This window comes from Stegostoma tigrinum, chromosome 4, assembly GCF_030684315.1.
Source record: "Stegostoma tigrinum isolate sSteTig4 chromosome 4, sSteTig4.hap1, whole genome shotgun sequence".
Classification (NCBI taxonomy): Eukaryota; Metazoa; Chordata; class Chondrichthyes; order Orectolobiformes; family Stegostomatidae; genus Stegostoma; species Stegostoma tigrinum.
Window position 1 is genome coordinate 48,616,924 of NC_081357.1, and position 13,592 is coordinate 48,630,515.

A 13,592-nucleotide genomic window follows, 5' to 3' on the forward strand; every position below is an offset into this window, starting at 1 on the left:
GTTATGCCCAATGAAAATAAAGGTGGCTCACCTAAGAGAATTGTGAAGATAATTAAATGATTCAGATAATTTGATTCTGATTTGACCAAACATTCACAATCATTTGAATTTGAACAAATAGTTTAACATGACACCAGGAGGTATTTCTTTTATTTGTTGTTTTGCTTGACTACAGCCAAGTGTGGAAAACGTTAATTCCTGAGCTAAAATCCTTCCTATTGTGGAGACACCTGTATCATGGAGAAAAGAGGCAAAAAACACCCAAACTGACCTCCAAAAAGATCCAGATCACTGGTTGTCGCTGCAGTAGCGGGAGCAGATGCAGGTGTAGAAGTATCAGCGGATGTAGGAGGGGTGGTCAGGGAAGCGTCTGCTACAAATGGATCAGAAGGTTGTGCCTCAGAGGCATTAGGGAGGGCAGGAGAAGTCAAAGAATCTGTATTACAAGCATCAAAAGTAAGAACAGGAAGAAAACTGAAAATCATTCACTTGAAGCCAAATTCCAATTATGTAGTTTACCAAACAATGCTACCATTAAACGATGTTAATTGCTTGGAAGTGTTAATGAATTTAAATAAAAAATCCTAAATTACTCACCTTCACCTAAAAGGTCTGTTATATCCATTGCAACGATGCAGAGCAAAGAAAGTGCAAAGAGATAATAGTTCAGAAAAAGTTTCATTTGTATTCGAAGAACATTAACAAAATAAGGAATTTGGGACAGTTTTCCTCTTGAATTGATGTATAACAGCCAAGTTCAAATTGTTTACCAAGGGTATCAAAGGCAGTGCCACATTCAATATTACACCAACATGCTTTTAACTCAATTATCAAAATCTTTGCAGATTGTTTGTTAGTTTACTGAGAACCGTTCAAAATAAAGCCACAAGTTGACGCCACCTGAAATTTTAAAACAAGACGGCAACATAGAAATCCCAAATCATCTTTTCTTTCACAGGGATTTTTTTTTTTAAAATACAGAGGACGGTAGGTGTTTCAAACATATTGCCAGTTAGGTGGTAGAAGTAGATAATGATGGCAAATGTTTAAAAAAGACATTTAAGGCAGACACATGAACAGGCGAGAGAAGTACATGAGCCTTGTGCAGGCAGAAGAGATTCATATAGAACAGCATCATGGTTAGCACAGATGTGGTAGGTCGAGAAGCCTGTAATGAGATCTGACGTGACTGAGAGTCAAAAATGACAATATGCTCATGTCAACATGTTTAACACAATTTCACAGGGTGAAATAATGTTTCAAATGTATTGTCATCAGTTCAATTAAGTTTCCACCATAAATAATTTTCTGTTTCGACAGCATCGGAACAGTTGCTTGTTTATGCCACCCGTGTGGGAGTATGAATTTTAACCATTTGTATGTGACAATTTCACAACAGAGGATAGCCAGTAATGCAACAAGTAGCAACACAAGACATTTATGATTTACTGTGCAACAGGTACTCAAGGTGTGTGAAGTCAGCATTTTTCTTCTTGAAACACCATACTTGAACATCCCAAAAACTTTGCTGCTAAAGCCACCATGGTTAAAGCCAATTCTACCGCAACTAAACTTTTCGATTTTTATCTTGCTACGATATTAAGCACTGCCAAGATTGTTGATCAGCGTGTAAATCAGTTAAGCAACAACTGCAGTCAGTTTCGCCATAAAATTGGGAAAACAGAATCCTGAGAGATGGTTAAAGTGATATGACACTAATTAGATATCACAATCCATACTATTTGACAGTTTATTACTGTCCAAATGGTAGAATTTGCCACTGGAGCTTTATTTAACATGGCTATTTATCCATTTTCCCAATTTGTATTCTGTTTCTAAGCTTTGCTATTTCTGTCCTTGCTTTATCAAATCACAAACCAAATGTATTCAAGTAAGCCAAGCAAAATTCAGCAAGAGAAAGCAAACAAAGATGAAACACTGTTACAATGCAAGTGTTCTGAAATGGAGATACTGGATTTCATTTAACAGCCTATTTAATTTGATTAAATAGGCTTAAAAACCTTTATTGTATAAAGGTGAGATTTTGTTTTCCTATTAAGCTGGATTTATTTAATATTGTCAGTTGTACTAAATATGAAAGAATAGTAAACTTGTTTATTATGGCTGTATACTCTGAAAGTTTTAAAAGTGACCTAATCATCAAATGCGAAAACACTCAAAAAAATGATCAGGAAAACAAAGTCAAATATGCGCAAAAGTCAGTTTTTCTCCCAATAAATCATTTCTTTCTTAAACATCTTGTTTATACTGTATTATTTTGTATTGAGTTAAATAGATTTTAAAAACAGTACCAAAGAATTGTACCTGAAACTTAGAATACAACACTAAATTCCAGTAGAAACCTTCTCCAGAGGATCAGTATCAGCAAGGAGAAGGGAACCAGGAGGATTCAAATACCAGCAAATTATCATAACCTCAAAGTGAAAACACACAACATTTTACAGATAATTTGTCAGTGGGTTAAAAGACTTTCTTGCAATGCCCCATTCTCACCTCCCCAAGCACTGGTTGGTGGATTAGCAGTCACTGTTGATTGCACTGGAGATGTAAAATCTGGCTGTAGATCAAGAAGATCACTGGATAATTTAGACGCACTAGAAGGGAAAAGAAAATATCATTAATAAATCATTAAAATTATCAAAATACTTCTTTCAAATTTAGGTATAAAATCATTGTAACTGTAATAACTAGTAACAATAATTTCAGCTCTTTCATTAGAGCAGACATTGGCCTAAATATGGTTTTGGGTCATATTCAAATAGATATATCAAAAATAATTTGCTGATTTCTGCTTAAGACTCAGCATGTGTCACTTTTGATGAGTTTAGTGGAGGGTCTGCAAGCCAGAATGTGTTTTCTTCCCAAACTTGCCTGACTATCTATGCATCATGCCCTCTGGCACCCTGGTCAGCGCGTGTTCTCATTCAGGAGGTGAAATACTGGTTACGGCTAGGGCCTCCTGGGATACCAAGTACTGGTGCCGTCTTAACAGCCTAGCTGTGCACCCAGTCAAGGGCTGGCAGTTTGCAGTTGCTCTGTGCAGTGTGTTTTATTCGCTCTACATTGGGCAGAAGCGAATAGTCATCCCACTTTAGCCATGGGATCTGCATGTTGCTGTCACTGCTCATGGAGCATTCCCTGAAAGGTTGTAGTCGATGGCAATCTGGAGCAGTACATGACAACCTGGAGTTACCAGGCAGCCATCTTGACTTTCGAGCCATCAGTAGTCATCATCCAGTGTCTATCTAGCTGTGGGAAAATGGAAAACTGTACATCGGTGAAGAAAGGTGATATAATAATAAAAATGTCAACACGTACAAATAGACTAAGTGACACGTAAATAAGAACCTTCACCATTTGCCATTCAACATGTGTTTGGAAAAAATGGGACTTCTGCTCTTGATAGCAGGATGGTCCTTATTGTCAATGTGAATTTTTTCACCATTCCCACCAATGCCATGTAGTTCAGTGCCTGAGAAGAATTATCCCAATTGGAAAACAGCATTGTGAACATATTTATGACTGCCATCATGTTAGCCAATGAGACACTAAGCTAAGAGTATTTCAACTGCTACCTAATGTGCGATTTTCATGCCTTGATCTTAGAGGGGTGCAACAACTGCCACTCCTATCTGGGTAGACCTATCTCTAAGAAGTGCTTCTGATAGGAGCACGATTGTGTTCAAACTGAAAAATATTTCTTGGGGGTGGAGGGGGTGTCGGCAGCAGGGAGGAAAAAAGAGAAAAGAGAGTGTGGACAAGGAGAGTTTAAATTAAATAGGTATCTTTCAAATTGCTTATATCATTAAAATCGGCAGCTGAATGATATTCTTAGGTATACAAAAGCAGGAATGCATGATGTAAAATGTCTAAAACCAAATACTAAACCTAAATTATTATTGAGTTATATTCAAGTTCCATTCAAACTCATTTAATTTACAAATGGCATGCAATTATTTAAGTTAGGAATTAAGTAGAGTTGGGTCAAACATGACATGACATGACGACATGACATGACTACTTTGGATGCACTATACAAGTCGCCAGAGGAATGGAAGATTCATTTTAATGTGGAAAAGCAAAGTGCTATACATGGAAACTCACAAATGATATTTAACAGGGATGAAACTGACCAAAGCACTGCAAAAAAAAAATCAGTTAACTATCAGCGTTACCTACAGAACAGAGACAAGGATAGGATACAAACATCATGTATGATTGCTTCCAAACTTGCTCTGGCATTTCCAGTTGGGGCTTTAACCCCGCTTGCAGAGGTAAGCTCGACTCCCTGTTTGTCTGATTCACCTGAAACTTTCAAACACTGTGGGCACCATCACTGCTTCTGAGATACAGCATGATGGTGCTACAGTCAGAAAACACAAGTAAATGGATGCCAGTTTAATTACAACATGGGTTTCATCCTAGAAGTTATGATGTCATGTGATGTACTTTACTACCCTCTGCATCTTGGAAGTCTTGGTGCAAAGTTGTTCCACACTTTGGCCAGCTAATAATTTCTTTCACTACCGAAAACAAGCTCTTGCAAATATTTGAGACTTGATTTTCAGTCCACAGAAGACTCAACCATCTAAATTGGCTACATTCAAAAGAATTTGCATAGCCCATTTCACATTTGTAGGGTTTTCTGTGAGCAGACTGCCTTCAAAAACAGCAATGCTGCTGGAATTGCTTGAGGAATATTGTTCGTAGAAAGCAATCTTTGCAATGCTGGGAAGAGCCATCTTGCTACGGAGAGCCATCAGCCTAGAGAAGAGTCCCAGATATTCTTACAACGTGGAAGTGTAAAAGACTATTTAAGAGTCTGTGGGCATTTAAATGCGGACACTGGGATAACACCAAGTGTGGATACCACCACTACATTTTTGTTAACATCACAACTTAGGGACCCACACATCTGCAGGTTGTTTCTTTGTGCAATTCTCCTTCTCATTTAAAATTGTGAAGGACAACAGGAACCCCAATGATTTTTTAACTGCAAGTTTATTTGCAGCAATATGAATTAAGGCTTGGTAAAGAAGCATCCAAGCAAAATAAAACTGGGAGTAAAATACAGATAAATTAACCATCACTGACAGAAAAATATCTTGACCTGGTTTTTTGCCTTGTACGCATTGGGACAATTTGCAAAACTATAAAGAAAAGGGAAAGCCAGCGTTTATACTGTAATGAAGGAATGTATGAGCTGGTTGGCAAGTGAACGCTGAAAGGCATAGGTGTTACCATGGAGAATGTTGCAGTTAACAATTGACAGTTAACAACCAAGCTTTGTTTAGATCTTAAACCAGACAGATTGGCTGTGGTTGGTCAGGACTTTGCCTTTCAAAATGAACCAGCAAATGACTGTATCAGTCATAATGGGAACTGCAGATGCTTGAGAATCCAAGATAACAAAGTGTGGAGCTCGATGAACACAGCAGGACAAGCAGCATCTCAGGAGCACAAAAGCTGACGTTTCGGGCCTAGACCCTTCATCAGAGAGGGAAATGGGGAGCGGGAACTGGAATAAATAGGGAGAGAGGGGGAGGCGGACCAAAGATGGAGAGGAGAGTATAGGTGGGGAGGTAGGGAGGGGATAGGTCAGTCCAGGGAAGATGGACAGGTCAAGGAGGCGGGATGAAGTGGTAGGTAGGAAATGGAGGTGCGGCTTGACGTGGGAGGAAGGGATGGGTGAGAGGAAGAACAGGTTAGGGAAGCAGAGACAGGCTGGGCTGGTTTTGGGATGCAGTGGGTGGAGGGGAAGAACTGGGCTGGTTTTGGGATGCAGTGGGGGAAGGGGAGATTTTTGAAGCTTGTGAAGTCCACATTGATACCATTGGGCTGCAGGGTTCCCAAGCGGAATGAGTTGCTGTTCCTGCAACATTCGGGTGGCATCATTGTGGCACTGCAACTGCAGGAGGCCCATGATGGACATGTCGTCTGAGGAATGGGAGGGGGAGTTGAAATGGTTCGCGACTGGGAGGTGCAGTTGTTTGTCGCGAACCGAGCGGAGGTGTTCTGCAAAGTGGTCCCCAAGCCTCCACTTGGTTTCCCCAATGTAGGTGAAGCCACACCGGCTGCAATGGATACAATATACCACATTGGCAGATGTGCAGGTGAACATCTGCTTGATATGGAAGGTCATCTTGGGGCCTGGGATGGGGGTGAGGGAGGTGGTGTGGGGGCAAGTGTAGCACATCCTGCGGTCGCAGGGGAAGGTGCCGGGTGTGGTGGGATTGGAGGGGAGTGTGGAGCGGACAAGGGAGTCGCGGAGCGAGTGGTCTCTCCGGAAGGCAGACAAGGGTGGGGATGGAAAAATAGCTTGGGTGGTGGGGTCGGATTGTAGATGGCGGAAGTGTCGGAGGATGATACGTTGTATCCAGAGGTTGGTGACTGCATCCCAAAACCAGCCCAGCCTGTCTCTGCTTCCCTAACCTGTTCTTCCTCTCACCCATCCCTTCCTCCCACCTCAAGCCGCACCTCCATTTCCTACCTACCACCTCATCCCGCCTCCTTGACCTGTCCATCTTCCCTGGACTGACCTATCCCCTCCCTACCTCCTCACCTATACTCTCCTCTCTACCTATCATATTTTCTCTCCATCTTTGGTCTGCCTCCCCCTCTCTCCCTATTTATTCCAGTTCCCTCTCCCCATTCCCCTCTCTGAAGGGTCTAGGCCCGAAACGTCAGCTTTTGTGCTCCTGAGATGCTGCTTGGCCTGCTGTGTTCATCCAGCTCCACACTTTGTTATCTCAGCAAATGACTGTAGCTACTTTAAGGAGTTGAAATAGATGCAATGAATGTATATGCTCGATCTACAAGTAACAAGACACTGTATTAGTATATTTAGTTCCAGTGCATTCTTGTGTGCCACACTAAACTTGACTGACGATTCTAAACTGGTCCTCAGCTTAATTCTTTCCACACTTGTGATTATCCACCAAATGCTGTACAATGGCAGATCACAAATAATACAGCAGAGTTTTGCAAAGGTGGTTTAATTGTGTAGAAAGCTTATTTATTGTCTACTGCTAAATGGAATATGCTGATTGAAAAAAAAAATCCATTCGTCTTTGAAATGTACAACTTACAAACCTGGCAGCATACAGGCTCAAACTCATCCAGCACATCACTGCTTAGTCTTACAGCCAGAACACAACTTGGTTTGATAGCAGTATCATGCAGATGAACACTACGCGTATTGCTACTGAATTGTAAAATTGTAAAATAGTTCACTTCACTGGCTGCTTAAAAGTTTAGAGGTACTTCACATTCCAGAGTAATCTTTGGTAGATTGGAGAGACTTTTTTTTTTAAAAAAAGTGTAAAGAGCTCAAAATGCCTTAGTCTTTTATGAATACATGAGCATAATGTACAGCAGGAAATGATCTGATCAGGACGCTTTGATGCGCCCACTTTGTATCAAACGTGAGTGGCTTGAACAGTATTTTAAACTGCCTATAAAAGGTGAAACTTGTACTGCAGAAAAATAACTGTAGGAATCCCAACATGTACAGTGACCTGTGAAGGTCGGTTTGTGTTAGATAGTCATGGCCAAATTTCTCATCAAGCACATTAAAAGGAAGGGAGCTGTGAATTCAAATGCAGAACAAATCCCTTCAGACATGCAAGGAAATTGTTCCATGCAGCTGCAGATTCAAATATAGCAAGTCTTTCATTAACATCAGAAATATGGAAGTAGTAGTGGTTTGATGTCACCCTGTCAGAGACACGTTTTCACAGAACCGTACAAAGATGTTTACAAGAGTTGGGCCTAATGGGGATATCATGACTACATCATCTATTTGGGTATACATGGAAGGGTTAAATGTGGAACTCAATGCCTGGGTTGCCGAGTTCCAAGGACAATTAATAAATCGATTGACACAACGGTAACATGTTAAAACTACCATCAGTTGCAGTGCAGATATTTATGACTTTTGATGCATTGATGAATAGGCTAGCAGTATCAAATCAGCACATGGGCTCTGCACTGCTACCAATATGCATATGTTGCACAGTCTTAACACACAAAGGAATCTTTCACCAAGCAACTCAATCAGTAACTGCTGCAGCTTCTAATATCAAGTGTTCTACCATAGTTGGTTTGCCAACCAATCTGCACTCAATTCTGAGTATGAATGTTATTTTTCTTCTTTACTCATTCCTCGGAGCTGTCCTGATGACAAAAAGCTTTGATAAAATTTTCTGAATATTCAAGTTCTATCCCACCAAATCTATAAGCAAGCTATACAATTAATCTATATATTTATATAATATATAAATATATTAATCTATGCAACATTAACACTACAACCAAAATAGCAAATTTTAAGTCAACATCTAGATCTGAAATCGTCCATCAACAAATGAACTTTAACAAGATATGCAAATTACACATGAATGCAAGGGCAAATTAGAATTAATCGCATGAGCAATTGGTGCAAGGGCAAGGCAACAGCAGGGTTCCAACTCAGGGGCAATGTAAACACAGATTCTGATTACAATTTCTGCTACAGAATTAAGCTCATGGTCAGGTCTATACCACTGCTTACCTGGGTATTTTTCTTGTTATGAAATGCAAGGCACTGTTTTCAGCTCCGAACAGCACAATATTGAAACTCCCAAGAGCTTGGACTGAGGTGGGACTCAAGTTTGGGACGAATAAGCCTTCTGATAGTATTTTTAATTTGAGAGCCTCGAGAGGGAGTCAGCAACTTTTCCTCCACAGGGTATGCCATTTCAGCATAATTGTTCTTCTCAAGGTCACAACAGTTCAAGCAGGCTCACTACACAGGAACTAGGTATATGCTTTTATTTATTCCCTCAATCACTTTTAGTTATTGCTAATTAGCTAACTCAGAACAGATGAAATTGCGACGTTTCGGATTTGTGGCACTCAGACTCAACAGTCTGAATTACAGTTTAGGGTTCCTTGGAGTATCACAATAGAGACTAGCTAAATAAAAGCAGAACACAATGACAGTGTTCAACTCTAAAAGCACGGAGAGAAAAAGAAACAGTTAAATATTTCAGATGAGCAGGTGTAATGAAAAAGGTTATTGACCTGCGATTTCTTCAATTCTATTTTTCCCTTCAGATCAGACAGCGCCATTTGTGCTGAGTATTTTCAGGAATTTTTTGTTTCAGCCATGCAGCATCTGTACTTAGTTAGCTTTTGTAACACTTATGTAATATTTCTACAGCTTACTGTATTAAAAATATTTACAAGCATCAAAATGAATTCTGCCAGGTCAGGCAAAATTTGTTTTTTGATTAGAATGAGGGTGAAGCCATTCAATTCAAGCAATTCTGGATGTATCTTTAAGCTTCACTGCTAGCAGCAAACTGAGTTTATGAGCTGTTTAAATCTTTGGTTTTGAGAAACATTAAATCAGCTGTTATGTGAAAGGGAAGTGGGTATGATGGCAGAATTCATTTGACGAATAGGTCTGAAGTCCAAAGCTGCAACATAGTTTTATATTTCACGGCTTTTGCCTAGTTTTAGAAACATTTGAAGCCATAATGAATTCAGATGGGATAGAACTGCTAGTTAGTCAGCAATCTACCAGACGATGAGCTCAAAGATCAATTTTTGATTACTGATGCAAAGAGAGTGACTTGGCTATTTTCCATGCCTAAATCACAAAAAGCTGAGCAGTGAATAGCAGCCTGCTAAACTGTAAGTGGAATAAATGTACTTGCAAACACGTTGTGGCAAAAAATGCTACTCTGACTTAAAAGACCAAAAGTAATTGCGTCACTGAGCAGAGAAAAGGTGGCATGAGGTATCTGTTTCACACACAAACACTAGGTTGCAGAGAGTGGGAACTTACATAGAACACAAAACAGTACAGCATGATGTTGTGCCAAACTTTTACCCTGAACTCAAGGTCTATCTAACCTCACCCCTACCTTGTACTATCATCCATATGCCTAATAGCCACTTAAATGCCCTGAATGAGGCCAACTCCAATACCCTCTCCGGCAACACATTCCACGCCCCTACCACTCTCTGGAGTAAAGAACCTACCTCTGACATCTCTCCTATATCTTCCTCAAATGAAGATGCTTACAGATGAATTGTGACACTTAACTGAACAGAAATAACTAACAAAAATTCCAAAAACATAACACTGACAGGTTAACTCCATGCTCAAAGCACAAGTCATCTGCTTATGATTTTTAAAAAGAAAACTTTAGAGTCCCTAAACAATAATTCAAACTATGTGGAGAAAGAGAGAAGCAAATAGAAGCACTCCAGAAACAGTTAAAAAAGGTACTCATCATAAAAATACCCACACACAGTTAGCTTACAAACAACTGAAAGAACAAAACATTAAAATGTTGCTCAAAATCTTTCCATCACGAAAAGTGAAGCATCTGAAAAAGGGCCTAGACCCGAAATGTCTGCCTTCCTGCTCCTCTGACGCTGCCTGGCCTACTGTGTTCATGTAGCTCTACACCTTGTTATCGCACAAGCAATCCTGGTCTTTTTCAAGTACTCGATTTGCACCATTTCTAAATGCGTAGCCTAAATTTAATCTTTACTCAAACTAGAGCTAAAGTTAATCTAAATTAAGCATGCTAACATTGAGAAGTTTTAAAAGAATTGAAGTATTGAATGTTAGGCACCCCAACTAAATCTGAATTTGTCTAAATTGGTGTGTTTCACCTTTACAATCATTACATAGTAACAAATCACAGTGCAGAAGGAAGCAACTTGACCTATCATGCCTGCACTGGATCATTACCAAGTGCCGATCTGCTGCTTTTCTCCCCATACCCTTGGGCATCCTTTTGATCTAAATAATCAAACAATGCCTTTCAAATGCCTCAAGTGAGCCTGCTTCTACCACACTTCTAGGAAGTGCATTCCACACCCTAATTACTTGCTGAATGAACAGGTTTTTACTCATTTCACCTTTGCAGATCACTTCAAATTTGCACCGTCTTGTCCTTTTACAAGGGGCAACATTGTCTCTCTACTCAGCCTGCTAATATTGAAAATCTCCCTCAGACCTCCACTCATACTACTTCTCTCCAAGCAGAACTCAAATTAAGTTCCTCATCCCTGGAACCACTCTTGTAAAGCACATCGGGACTCTCCAATGCATGCTTATCCTTATTTGGTGTCTAGATCTTACACAATCCCCCCAGAAGCCCTGTTTCCCTACTTAGATAAGTAACCCATAACTTATATTTTCATTACACAACATGAATGAAATAGATATGTTTCAAGTTGACAAGTAACTACTCATTTTACTAAGGTGAAGCAGAATACAGATATCATGAACCAAAAAGTCCGGTATTATGAAAATTTTTCAACTCTAAAGCAGACTTACTTCATTGGAGCTACAGAGGGTGGGGGTGAAAACAAATCGACTACTGCAGATGTATCGGCCACCTTTGCTGGACTACAAGTGGGGGATGATCCGGTATTTTCTGGTGAACCCTAGAAGGAGACAGGTAGAGAAAAACATTCTTGGAGTAAGTAGTAAAATGTGTTTCTTGGCATGCTAACTAGTAAAATTGTTCAAGTTCAGAATTTATTATTGCTCTTTACACAAAGTCAGATTTGTCCATACTTTAAAATTAACTCAGTGTTTATAGAGTAATTTTATTGAAAGGAAAATTTCTAAGCATTTCAGCTCCATTATCTGTGCATAGGACTATGGTTCTGAAAGGGAAATGTTGGAGACAACGCTGACCCTCACCCAATCTGATGAAGCCATAATGGCTTGACTGGGAACAAGACAGAACACTAAGATCTCGTGGACTTCAGACATATATCCTAGGATGTCCTCAGCATGTGAGTGCACGAAAGAGAGACAGAGCATATAAGTGTGCAAGCATGACAGAAGTGGGCATACACAGGGATTGTGGGAGCATGACCACTGCTAGTGTTGAAATGGGTAGAAGGGGGAGTGGTCAGTAGTGAGTTGGGATTCAATTTATTAGCTACCCAGTTAAGAGTTGGTTTTTAATCCTTTAGCTCCCCCCGCTGCCGCCAAAACCTTTCAAGTTTCAGCAAGATAAAAGAGAAGGCTTCGTTTGGTTCAAAGTAAATGTTTAAAGGGTTATAGATGGAGACAACTGTCACAAGGAAAATGCCATTTCCCAGGCAAACATGTTAAGTCAGCTGCATTGGGATTCCTGCATTAAGCAAATGCACAACTCCAAAGGTTGATGTAAAAGGGACAGCGTCAGTATCCTTTCAGATGGAATACCGTAGAAAAAAGGAATAGAACAGCCCACTGAGATGCAACTACATGGGCCAGCTGGCATAACACTCAGGATTAAAACTATGTTACAATTAACTGCAACACAAAATTGAGCAAGTATATATAATTTGCCTCAACACTTCTCATTTACACCTGTATGCAAATCTTGACCTCAACATCCTACAGAGGGGTAGCAGAAGGTATTCAAGTAGTTCCAAGTGACAATTAACAAGTCATCAGAAACCAATATATACCAAGTCTATTTGATGGGAAGCCAGAATACACCTGGTTCAGGAATGAACTGCTGTCGGGCAATGAGTAGAAATATTCTTCTGACAAGAAAATCAGTGACAATATAGGAGTGACTCACTGAAGACCATCCAGCTGACAAATTGGCAAAGAATCAAATACTGACATAAGATGAAATGTATAACCCTTTCCAACTCACTGAAAGCATTTTTGCTTCAGTTAAAACTTGCTGCAGAACAAATATTTGTAGCAGATTTGAAGTTGATTACAGAAGATGGGACACCATCGGCTCAAGAAGAACATTTCATTTCTTTGAAAATCAAACACCACAGGTAAAGATAACGTTAGTCATAGTAATGCAGGATTGCTACTGACCTAGGGATGGAAAATTCTCTGCTGTAGCAGTGTAACATCCATGGAGGGCGAGTGATAACAGCTAACTAAATTACAAATTTAAGTCAAAGTTTTGTACTTCAACATAGATCCACCAGGCTTAAGAAAATTTGCTTGCACAACCAAAAATAAACTGTATACAAGACAGTATGTTAAGCGTGAATGATACAGAACATAGTTCAGTACAGCACTGCACAGGCCCTTTGGCCCATATTGTTGTGCCGAACGTTTAACCGAAACCCAAGGTTTATCTAACCTCCACCTCTACCTTATACTATCATTCATCCATATGCCTATCTAATAGCCGCTTAAATGCCCCCAATGAGGCAGACTCCACCACCCTCTCTTGCGATGCATTCCACGCCCCTACCACTCTGCGTAAAGATCCTACCTCTGACATCTCCCTGCTATCTACCTCCGCTCACTTTAAAACTATGTACCCTCATAAAATCTACCTCCACCCTAGGAAAATTTCTCTGGCTGTTCACTCTATCTCTGATCATCTTGTATACTTCTTATCAAGTCCCCTCTCATCCTTCGTCATTCGAAAGAGAAAGCCATAGCTCTCTCAACCTTTCCTCATAAGACCTTCCCTCCATTCCAGGCAACATCCTGGCAAATCTCCTCTGCACCTTTTCCAATGCTTCCACATCTTTCCTGCAACGAGGCAACCAGAACTGGACCCAATACACCAGATGCGGCCGAACCA

At 40.1% G+C, this 13,592-nt stretch overlaps 1 protein-coding gene across 24 annotated transcripts in view; it reads right to left on the bottom strand.

Annotated features, from left to right (window-relative positions):
- Positions 1–13,592, bottom strand: part of snap91a (synaptosome associated protein 91a) — a 239,065-nt gene that overhangs the window by 73,232 nt on the left and 152,241 nt on the right. For 23 of the 24 annotated variants that reach the window (XM_059645339.1, XM_059645336.1, XM_059645342.1 and 20 more), the window contains 4 exons: positions 11,363–11,472; positions 2,515–2,615; positions 598–612; positions 272–436 (listed from right to left, as the gene is read on the bottom strand). In XM_059645339.1, the coding sequence (XP_059501322.1) occupies positions 272–436; positions 598–612; positions 2,515–2,615; positions 11,363–11,472 (391 nt within the window). The remainder of the gene's footprint in view (positions 1–271; positions 437–597; positions 613–2,514; positions 2,616–11,362; positions 11,473–13,592) is intronic. The other variant, XM_059645330.1, reaches the window with a different exon arrangement.